The sequence below is a fragment of the Myzus persicae genome, unplaced genomic scaffold (assembly GCF_001856785.1).
Source record: "Myzus persicae strain clone G006 unplaced genomic scaffold, MPER_G0061.0, whole genome shotgun sequence".
NCBI lineage: Eukaryota > Metazoa > Arthropoda > Insecta > Hemiptera > Aphididae > Myzus > Myzus persicae.
In genome coordinates this window covers 61648-74744 of record NW_019103792.1, presented here as the reverse complement: position 1 = coordinate 74744, position 13097 = coordinate 61648, and the positions used below count along the sequence as shown (strand labels likewise).

The 13097-nt window shown below is 27.1% G+C and overlaps 1 protein-coding gene across 1 annotated transcript in view; it reads left to right on the top strand.

Moving 5' to 3' along the window:
• The window catches only part of LOC111035308 (potassium voltage-gated channel subfamily H member 8-like), a 155583-nt gene that overhangs the window by 90678 nt on the left and 51808 nt on the right, over positions 1 to 13097 (top strand). The window contains exon 5 of the mRNA XM_022316874.1: positions 1996 to 2129. Coding sequence (XP_022172566.1) covers positions 1996 to 2129 — 134 coding nt within the window. The remainder of the gene's footprint in view (positions 1 to 1995; positions 2130 to 13097) is intronic.

The window sequence follows — 13097 nt, the reverse complement described above, 5'->3', positions numbered from 1 at the left end:
AATGTCTTTGATACCTCAGGGTTTAATTTCATTTTCCATAAAAAAAAAAAAATGGCCAGCTGATATATTTTTAATTTATTTTTTGCCCTTTAAATGTTTAAGGAAGTGACATTATTTCTGAGAAGAAAATGTAAATGTAAATTACTCTGAAATCGTGTCAAATCATAAGTTTCCACTTTTAGAGGTGTTCCTTTATAAAATTCATACTTTCATTTTGAATTATTTATTTTATATTTGATCTACGAATTTATATTTTAGACTCTGATTATAGCGATGATGTAAGTTTTTTTAATCTGTTTACACGATATGTAGTCGAAATAACGATTCGATTTTTAATTTCAGTGAGTTTTCTGGTAAGGAAGTGAATTTATTTAGTGTATTTTGTATTTTTGTAGCTCAAAATTAGAAATGCACAGTAGTTTTCAAAAGCGTCAAGAATACAAAAAAAAATTAATTGAAAATAGGAATTGTATTCAAACTTAGTTTTTGACTAAATCGATGTTGGTTTTTGGTGAAAACTCTAAAAAAATTAACCTATATACTAATATAGATACTAGACACATGACATTTTAATTGAAAATTCGTTATATTATTTTATATTCACACCAACATTTTCAAAATATTTTGATTCTCTTTGAGATATTTATTAATAGAATAATATCTCTTAAAAGGCAAAGCTTTTATTAAATATAAAATCAATGAATTTCTCCACACACGATAATGCAACAATTGATTTCCATTACATATCTATAATGAGCAATAACAATAAAAAATCTCCCATTAATGTGGTCTTATAATATATACTACAAAGAACAACATTTATTTTAGCTTTAATTTTATTCAAACAATGATAAAAAAATTTAAATCGAATGGAACGGTCAATTAATATTCATTTTCTCTCGTGGACTGCAGACTGCAGTTGTTGGTAATAAAACGTACCTACCATCCAAGGTATATGTGGTTTAATGATAGGTACATTTAAATCGAAAATTATTATTAAAAAAACTTTAATTTGACCTACTATAGCTGAACTGGCATTTCATCATCGGCAGGGAGTCCAACTATATAATACCTAATAATAATTGACGTTTAACGTAAAAAATAGTTATTATTACGGAATACATTACTATTTTTATTCATTTATAATAATATGGGTATCATATTATTATTAGTAGTATCATTCTAAGTATAGGTACGATTTTTTTCCCATTTTAATCCATTTATAAGACGTTATCGACGTAGGCACGACGTACGCTGTACAAATTTTCTTCTGGCTGGTTAATATATGCCACGACTGGCATACAGTATAAATGTATAATTATGATATTCATTCGCCTTTCCGATGAACAACGAATAGAAATCACTGGCGGTGTGCAACCGATGTCGTTGTCAAATAAATAAATTGAATTTCATATTTCGGAGCTTATACGTAGAATGTGCTGGCGACGGAGGCCTGCGCTCGGCGTATGCACACGTATTTGATACAAAACCGTATTTGATTCGATGTTATGGTAATAAACATTTTACTATGACGAATTTCCATTACGTTTAGCGATACACATTCCATGTCAAAACTCAAAATACGAAGGGGAAAAAAAGAAAATACGAATTTCGTGTATATTTCACATATGTATTTTATATTAAACCCATGTGTGAATCACATAATATTTTTCACGCAGCTTCTTGCATATTATTCATGACATTCTTTTATCCAAAAATATACGACGATCGACCAGAAGCAGTACACTGCTCGGATTTATATGTGTAAAAATATAATACAATATATAATATTATTATTATTTAAACTTTCACTGCGATTTATGCAGACTTCAGCATTCGACACCGTCGAGTGTGGTTAGGGTCGTAACAACTCTATACACTAACGTCGATTAACTGCCGGTATTGTTATTAATTATTATCATATAATGATTATTATTATTTTTATTATTATTATATTTGTGTCATCATCGATTCATGTTTTATGTGTTTGTACAGAGGAAGCCGAACCCGAAGAGCCTGAACCCGCCAGTAACGCGTACGGACGGCGGAGAAGCAGAGCGGTGCTTTACCAATTGTCAGGACATTACAAGAGTGATAAACCAAAAACTGGCAAGCTGAAACTGAATAACGTGAGTTTTGTTAATTTTTGTCAAAATATTATCGTATGCTATAATAATATTTCCGGACATCCTGCGACGTGCGATTGCGCTAACGTGTTTCCCTTTATTGTTAGTAGTACGATTGAGTACGTTTGAACAATTGCATATGATGTCAACATTACGACTCACCCCTGAAAACGAGATAGCGTACTAAAACGAATGCAACACGTTAGCGTCATAATATTATAGTTTCACTATTTAATACCAAATTTTTAATATTTTCAAATAAAATTGTTCATAATATTCATTTTTCAATAGTTCATATTTTCAAAAATAAACCTACCTAGTAAATTTACTGTTAAAATGCCAAGTAACAATTAACGTATTTGATATCATAATGACATAATTTTAAATTCTTTAAAATTTAATTTAAATGTATTTTTTATAATGTATCTATTAAATGTATTGAAATGAACCCAACAGTACAGTAAATTAAATGGTATGTAATACAGTATAAGTTCAAGACTTAACCATAAATTAGTATTATATTGGTAGCATATATTATACCAATCTCTGACTATACATTATTGTCTATTTTAAATGGTCACACCTTTTATTAGTAGTAGTTGTATTGCATGGTTCATATTTTTTATGTCTTCAGTTGGAATTTTTTTGATTATATTTTTGGTGGATATTTTAATATTTATTTGGAAACACATTTTTTTCATGATTAAATTACTAAATATTATATCATATTATTTTGTTGTTCAGACTTTTTAGCCAATCTGAAATTAGTTAAACGTTATTTTACAAAAATATTTTCACGAATGTAAACAACGGCAACGTTGCACTAAAGTCGGAAGGTACCGGCAACATAATATTATTATACGAAATCGTAATAGTGAAAAAGGTCCGTACGCAATCGTAATTCACCAATATATCATAATAAATTTAGTAATCGTTGACGGTTTGACGGCTGCACGTGGTTTCAGAAAACATATTTTTTTACACCGATTAACAATTTACTATACAATTACTTTTAAGACTGTAACTACTATATTGGAAGAAATTAAATATTTATGTTTTTGCAGTTTTTATCCGAGCAACTGTATTATTCTATAAGCGCAATTGACTTCGTTTAATATTGGGAGATATCTCATGGCTGGATGAAAGTTAAAATTTTACCTAACTGCCATTGTTAAAAATAATTTTCCTTTAGTATACTCAAAAGCATGTGAACTCGTTTTAAAGTATTTGTTTGAATAAATCCCCGGGAAATTAGGAAACTTTTATTTGTAATAATAAAAATATGTTTTTCAATTCAGTTTCTTATAACAAGGCACAGCACGGTACGTAGGTACATTAAATTATTAAAATAATAATTATCAGGATGTGCATTATTCACTCAATGTTACAAGACATTGGAATTCCCTTGAATAATAATAAAAAAAAAACTACTCCGATTTATAACAATAAAATACGTGTATTCAAGATAATACGAATGGTTTTACTCAAAATCAAATAAATAGAATTCCAATTGTAGACAGGTATATTTAGCTATCGGTGACTAACCATACAATTATTTTGGACTTACCTATACACAAATTTAACGTAATTATTTTATGTGACTCACTTGGAAATTTACGATTTTTTAACTGTGTTAGTATAATGCTGAATTTTATAATATATTATGTACTTGTAGTTTTTTTTTTTAAATTCATTAGCTTCCAAAACAATTATTATAGCCCAACAGTTCAGTACGTAAAGTTATTGGTAGAATTAGTTCACATTCATTTCATTAATATTGTTAAGCATTATAGAATAATGAAATTAATTCAGACATTATGTATTGTTTTAACCACAACCAGAATTCTGGGCTGTATACTTATTTGTCTATTTCAATTGATTAGAGATTGTATTTTTTATTTTAATGTTCTCGATAAATTGCATATTTATATTTTTCTAACTACCTAAACATGACGCTGTATTTAAAAAAAGTTCCTGAACCATCTTTTAAAGTGAAAATAGCCGAGTTATGAGCCCTAAATAATCATTATCACCCTATTTTGTTTTAGCACAGCACACACAGAAAAAGTATGCAAAAATAATAACAATAATAATGATATTCAGAATACATGATTGAAAATGTAGATTTATTATAGATTTTTATTCAATTGCTTTGGGGTATAGAATATTGATTTTGTATTTTCTAAACCCGTTTCTATTTCGTTCATAAAAAATTACTGCAGAATATACTAGATAAAACTACTCGAGTATGTCATGAAAACCAGATATTTAGATTTTAAGCAGAGCGATAAAAGATTTTCAAAACCGTGGTTTTACAATGATGTGTGTACATATGTGCGTTTTTCGTATCTGTCATCACCATATAGAGTGGTTAAGATTCAGCTTTGAAGGAGGTTTTTGGAAGAAAATTGGATCCAACTTTATCTTTGGGAGGGAGGAGAGGAGGTTACTTAAGTCATTCACAGTGCTTTTTAATATATTATTTGGAAAAATTAAAAACAAAAAGCGAAAATATTATCATTTTCTTTTCATACAATTCTTTCTTTCCGATATATTTAAAATATATATTGCATTTGAAATTGTTGACGTTTTTCCAGTATTTTTTTCAATTTTAGTTTAAAACATTTTTTTTCCCCCGAGGTAAAGGGTGTGCAATTTGCGTGCAAAGTTTCTTATAAGTTATTTTTACAGGAATAAATTAAAAAAATATATCAATAATATAGAACAGTTTGTATTCATGAGCATATTTTAGAAGTTCCATTTTTTAAGAAAGTCGTAATATACTTTTTTGTGGTTTAAGATCTATGAAATTTTAAATGTTTATAATTTTGGGTTGAAATTAAAACACAGATTTATTATAAACGATTTTTGTTATTGTATGATTAAAACAATATTAATAGTATCTTGAAACATTCCGTGGTTTGTAAAATTATAAAATTATGTATACTGTCAAAATGTTAAAAAATATTTAAGACATATACTAAGCTCATAATAATAAAAGCGTTAGAAACAATTAAATTTTTTTTTTCTTTAAATGTTGATAAAAAATGGGTTAAATGGTTAAAATTCTTTAGAATCTTATACAGGGTAAATACCTCGTAAGTTGTTATTTAAAAATATATAAATTGCATAAAAACATGTTTAAAGTAATTTGGGTAATTTACCGTATAACATAGACACATTTTTTTTTGTTCAGCCCACAGTCATTTTAAATTTTGAAATACATATACGGAAGATCATTTGGTACAGTGAATTTACTTTAGTCATCCTGGGCGTAGTTCCGTAGAGTATAAAATATAATCAATCAAAAATATTTAAACATCATAATATTATGATGATGGGTGCAAACATAATACAATAACAAAATTGGAAAATCTTTAACTGTTAATATACATTTTACAGAACTAACCAAGAATTAATCACAGAGTTTTTTTTTATTTATCTCTACCTTTTATAATTGTATGTCAAACGAGAGATTTAATAATCAAGTCATGAGTTACAATAATAATGATAATAATAATAATATAGGTACAACAATATTTTTCATTTCTATTTCAAATCAATATGAGTGAAATGATAAGGGTACCCAAAACAGAAAAGTTATCTATCATTATACCTATGGTACCAAAAAATTCACGGCTAACGTGATATTCAGCCGAATTCCAGCATTATTTGTTGATATTATTGTTTATATATTTTAAATTGAATTCGTTTTATTCAAAAATCACTTTTGTGAATAAAATATTATCGTGCTTATAATATTTTTTAAATTATTATTGACAATAATCTATAAAAATATATTTAAATGTATTATGTAATAACTAGTATGTTAGGTATGGTAAATGTTTATAAATGTATATAATTTTTTTTCAATTCTCTCGCAAATATAACAGTGTTTATTAACAGTTTGGTTCCCATGTTTAACCTTGTGGATATTTCGCTAGGTTTTTTAAAAACGTTTACTCTGTTGTTTTTTGCAAACAATAACTACACACGTGTGTGATTGCCGATTGGACTATTGATATATATAATTATATTATCTTGAGACTTGAGCGCATTTGATGTGTATATACCTATTGTATAAATCAAAAACATTCTGAATTCACGTGACTTTTTGCGTTGTTAAAGTACCATTGTTTGGACTTTGGAATTGCGCTCAATAATGATTTTAATATAATATAGATTATACAATGTTGTGTGTAATGTTTGTATCTTATATCGTTGTGCACTTATTTTTTTAAATTTTATATTGTTATGTAAAAATATAAATGTCAATTTCAAACAAAACATTTTTGATTAGGTATATGTAAGTTTAAAATTGTAAGAACTAAAACGTCGTAAGTCAACAACTTACTAAAAAACATTTAAAAATAATATTATTGTACTTCTGTACAGTTAAGTACCTCTATTGCCTACACAATGCGCCGTACATTGTCTTATACAAACTAATAAAAAAAGGAAATTCTGAAAACAAAATACTGCAGTGACTGTATGTTTGAATTCGTCTCGTTTCATTTGCCTGGGCGTGTAGCGTTTTAGTGTGTTGTTTTTATGAATACGAAAATGATCATATATTATCATATAAACGAAATAAGTGTATATAATATGAATTAATTTTATTTTTTAACTATGGTGACGTCTCATAATGATGGTATCATTGGCATGGACAAAAATACGTTTAATCGTCCATTTGTGTTACGAGCGCATATTATTATTGTTTATTATTTATTTGCTATAAATCGTCGAATATAATTAGGCAGATACTATTTATATTTACAACGGGAATAGTTTCGTTTTCAATAATTATCGATTTTTACATTTAATTTTACAATTATTTTCCATTAAAATTTCTATCTGCGGGCCATGGAAAAATTAGCCGTTTGACGTGTCTGATGTAGATTAAATATTGGTACTGTAGTTAAAATTAACAATTATAGTTTACGGCACACATGTGGAAGTAACACTATGATACCGCTATGCAAATTGGTCAACAACGTTGCTTATAGCGCATCAACCTTCACTAGCACGAAGCATTTAACCCATATCATTACTATGGTAACTAAGTTAAAACCTATTAATAATATTTGGGTTAAATATCTATTACTACATCAGCCCTTGCCTATATTCCGTTGAACAATCAGTTACCTGCATTTATCCTTTGAAAATTATACTATATTAATTATATTATTACAATTTACGAGAATATTGTATTATATATTTTTTAATAACTGCAGTAGTGGGTCATTAGTCTTTACTTTAAAGTCTTTGATGACACGTTTGCTACATAAATATACGGAAATTCGATAATCTTCTCACGGATAAAATTAGTTCTAAAATACTCCAAACTACTCTGTGAGAACGTTGTATGAATAACTTATCGTTAAAACGCAAATTAAATTATAATAATATCGATACCTAATTAATGAGTTATAGATTGTGCTACACTATCATGCTACATGATATTAATTATTAAACGTTTTGATACTAATGCTGTGTCAATATATTTATGAAAGGACACCCAAGAGCGATTAGTTTATTTTTTTACTCGTGTCAATGTAGTATATATTTTTACACGATTATGAATTAAAATGTATTTTTGTGGTTGTTTCTAAATTAGATCATGCATGACTTTTAAAATATTTCAAATAATAATATTGAAACAAGTTTTTTTGAATTAAATTAAAAAAAAATAGAAACAGTTACATTCTTTAATGTTTAGAAATAATAGTATCTTTAATTTTCCGATCTTAATATCAGATCTTATGAATACATTAAGACAAGGTAATAATAATATCAAGTATTATATGATTATTGATAAACAGTTGAATTTAAACTCTTAGATGAAATTTCAAATTTGAAGTACCTAACATTTGAGAGTTACGAAATTATTGACGTTATAAAAGATTTAACTAAGTTAAAATATATATTTGGGAGAAGAGAATAATATGTCGATTATATTTTGATAAACCAGATGAATCATAAATAAATTAGTATTTAAATATTATTCATATTTAGTAAATATTTTGAAGTCCCGTAGATTTGAATAATAATACATTTAATTTTTATTGGGTTTGAATAAAATATATTTAATACCAATACAAACGTATTATAACAATCGCAGTATCAAAAATATTGGTGACCTCAGTGGAAGACTGTGTGTCATATTCTGATTACATCCCATTTATTCCGTAATTGTGTGCTATAACTTATATTTAACATCGCAACTGTATAAATTAAGTACATAGTAAGCTATGTTAAACGAAGGGGAGTATAATAAATTGTATTTTTTTGTTATAAATAATCGTGTATAATTTTTAATAAGTAATGAAACAATTTCATAGATATACATAATATATTTTTTTTCTAACTACTTTTGTTTTCTATACAATTTATTGTAATAACCAATTATGGCTGTAGACCTGTAGTGGTAATAATAGTATAAATACAATACCTAATAGGTTGCCATAAACATCAAAAATATAATATATTGTGTTAACGCCTTATGGAATTAAAAACGCTGATACCTTTTATTTATATAACAATTTTTAGTATGTATTGTGTATTCAAAATGTGTCTATAGTGTTATAAAGCTATTTATATAGTTATTAATGCCATAGTTCTAAAAAGAATAATTAACAATTTTTTTTTTAAATGTACAAAATTCACATATTTTTGATTTTATCAGCTTTAACAATATTATAATACATTAAATGTTATTGTACAGAATATTAGATAAGTACTGAACGGTATAAGCATAGTAAATTATTAGTTTATTTTAAATATTTATTATTAATATTCATCCTTTTTGTTTAGATTATTATGATTGGAAAAACACAACCTGTTATAATTTTTATGTGCAATTTTAGTATATTTAATTTATAATACTGTTAGTTTTAAATAATATATTGATGTCATCTTGAACATATTGAAACAATTTTAATTTGATTATTTGTATCCGGAAATATTTGCAAGTACTCTGTTCTCGAGCGATTTCTTTTAAAATTGTTCAAAATAATTTGAAACTTACATGTTCAAAAACAACATTGAATTATAGGTACCCCGTGTTGAATAATATTTGCAGATAGTCTTGTGGTATCGGAATTACGGAAAACCTCTCAAATCTGACAAGGTTTATTCATCGATCGTTTTCAATATTAAATCATTACAATCTCCAATTTTAAAGTTATTAAACGTATACTCGACTCAGTATATTATGCAGTCTGTTTTATTCTCTTACTAATATTATGTCTTCCTTAAATAATAAGCAATTAAATGTCCACACTATTCTGCTTTTACTTTCACCTAGTAGAGAATTTGTCAATAAGACGCTTTTAAAGCGATTTTCTTAGTAAAATCTACGTTAGTACGATTTCACAGATTTTAATATAAATGTATAGTCTTCTCATCTCTTCAATGCAAATCACAACGTTAGTTATTCAAAGTAATCGATTATCAGTTTAATCAAACCATACTGCATTATGTTCTTGTTGTTTTCTTCTTTATTTAAATTATTGCGAAATTCACATCAAACTGTTTCCCGCAGTATTCGAGTCTCCTTTAAATTGCTCACATAGTCATATTTTGCGTAAATCTAAAAAAAAGTAATTCAAATTATATTAGTTAAACACTATAGACTTAACGTGTTTATACAAGGATTCTATACCTAATTTTCTTTGTATAAAATATGAATGTCAAATTTTCTTTCGTTGATAATGATTATTATTATTACAATTGTATTTAAGACAACTTTAATTTAAATTTTGTTTTTCTCCTACACTCATAAGAAAACATCTGTATTATGATATGATATAATATTCATTATCCTTAATTATTTCTTGTCCAACTCAGTATTATAATATGAGCTGACACTGAATGAACACTTACTAAAATTAGAGACAAAGATGAATTGCGTTTGCTATAATAATAGATTCCTTTTTCGAATCTACATCATGATTAATAATAATACGTCTTATAATAGGTATATATTTTTACTTATTATTTTATTTTGAAAACACAATATATCCTTTATGCCATTATTTTTCAACATTTCAATTTTAGCCTCAGTCGCCAGCTCTATTGAACCAGGATCTATTCATATCAGTCCCTCAAACTATCCTTCATTTAATTTCCTATATACACGCATATTAAACAGTTATCAATAAATGATTTATCGGTCCTGTCACAAACTCGCCTGAGTATACTTTTTACTTAATTAGTTTATAAAATGTCAATGTTTTATCTCCTTGATTTATCCAATGTTCAGGCTTTAAATACTATACATATTTGACATTTAGTTACCTATTTCCCCACCATTCCTGGTGACCCCAGAAGGCGCCTATCACGAACATGGTGCCGTGATCTACTTTTAGACTAATCCCACCCCCACATGTCAAGAAGTTCCACCATTAGATGGCCTCTTCACCCAAACCCCCTGTCTGAACTGATGCAAATAATTTAATTTAATTAACCTATTGTTTGTTAATTTGTTATTTTATCTTTTCTAAAATTCTTGAATCCCATGTTCTTATTGTAAAAGATTATTTTACAGATTGTACAATTTCTCTAGATTAAAAATAATAAATAAAGTTACCTATTTAATTTTTGCTTACCTTATTCGATATTGATTTTGTTTCCGTTTTCTCTTATACTCCATGAGCCATATGAATATAATTATTGAGCTCAATTTTAAACTATAGAATATTGTAAGATGAAACGATTTAATAAGGATACATAAACAATAACACATTTAACTGTCTACATTTTAGACTCTAGAACATTATTGTTCGTCACGCCATATATTAGAGTCATTAAATGTCTCGTGGCATCTGTTCATGTTTAGCTTTTCAATTATAAATTTATAAACTACGCCAATAATAATAATAATAATGATACATAATTAATTTATTGTTAACTAGGATAATATTCAAATCGTGATTCAATAGGGAAGGCTACCTCTATTTTTTGTTTTTTTATAATGAGTGTATATTATTCTGATTTTTGGATTTTTTAAGGATACTTAATAGCACGCCATTACATTAAACCTGGTTTGAAATCGGCGTTAAGTGCGACCTGCATAATAATGGTCCCTTCTATTAATTTAAAAAACAAATTGGTGATAAATGTATAAAGCAGGTAATGATTCATTCCAAATACCACAGGTAGGTTAGGTATTAATTCTCTAAATTAGGTTATTTAATTGTCGTAGAAATTGCCTAGATTTTGCTACTTAATATTCAAAGGCACCGTCTTTTCAACTATTTAGGCTTTTTATTCTTATTATTCATGTACTATTATAGTGATATCAACTTATTTTTCCTATGATAAACTCACCTTTTCTTGTAACATGTTATACAAATGACCTTTTTGAAAATATTGATGTAACTAAATCTAAATTTGAAAAAGTAGATTTTAAGGTAGGTACTTTGTGCATTTATTAATAAATGGGATAATAATTGGTCTATTATAATATACGTTTAGAAGATGATTTGAATATCACGAGAATTAGAATTAATCTATCAATATTAAATTTGATTGTTTACAAACATTTTTTGAGTACGACATAGACTTGATTTAGACTAAATCTATTTCATCGATTTCTAAAATCATCTTAAGACATAATAATATTATGATTTTTAGTTAATAATATTTTAAAAACTTTTGATTGAAACAATCATCTGCTTAACAATTTACAGTGAAAAAGATTTGTTCTAGTTTGAAAAAAAGAAGTTTGTATCACCTCAAATACATTCCTTAAATGGTATAGAAAATCTAAACAATGAAATGGTCCTCGAGTACGCACAATGATTCCATAAATCCAAATTTGAATAAATTGATTGTTGATGGAAAAATAGGTGAGGGGGGGGGAATGAGCGTGCTTGGTAAATCACCGCTTTTGTAGTTATTATTTACCGGCTTTCGGAATAACATTATAATCTACACTGTGGTAAAATCACATAGTTGGCAAAGATTATATTATTCAGTATACTATTATGATAATAAAATATTGATTGCTTTTACCGGCCATCAACATGGACAAAAAAAAATATTGACTTGAAAATTTGATGATGCGTTATCATATCATATAATATATAAATATCATCTACTTCAAACTACAACTGAAAGCGATGCGTAGTTTATGGTAAACTGTGATTCCAGCTTTTGGCCGTACCAAATTATACTTTTTTTGACAATATACCACATATAATAGGTTTTTTTTTGTACCCGATCGGAAAAACTATAGCTATGGTTGAACAGATAGTGGTGGTGGTGATGGTGGTGGTAATGGGTACCTGTTGATAGCTACACCTATTCACTAAGCTAAGCGACCGTACAATTTAGTATTTTAAAGGTTTGAAAAAAAATCACAATAGTATGTGTATATCGTGAGATATCCTATAGGTTTGCATAATACTAACACTCTTGTACAAAAAAATAAATAACTCTATCATATCGGAGACATTTTATTCGCATAATTGATGTATTACCTTTTGTGATTGAACTGTCCTAAATCAATTAAAAACCATACGAATATAACCCAGAAACACTTCACTCTCGATTATCTTCTTTGATAAATACTTAATTTCGTATATGTACTGAGTACGTATGTTTTTTATACGTCGGTATAAAATCGAAAATCATGAAATATTCAAATGACTGAAAACCAATTGCAATACGATAAAAGCTTTATTATCAGCTGCCTACCTACTTAAAGTTCGATTGCTGCCTCGAGATAAATCAAAGTTAATTTTTGTATTATTTATCACCAACTCTCAGGTAGGTACTATTATTTATTATTACTTCGATAATAATGGTAATTTATTAATTTCCCCGAGGGCAATAATAAAACATGTAAGCGGCAAGTATCAAACAAAAATACCTACAAACATGATTAATGATTAAAATATTGTTGTCTCGATAAAATACACAACATCTACATAGTACATGTTTGTCTTAAAACTATTATACAATAAA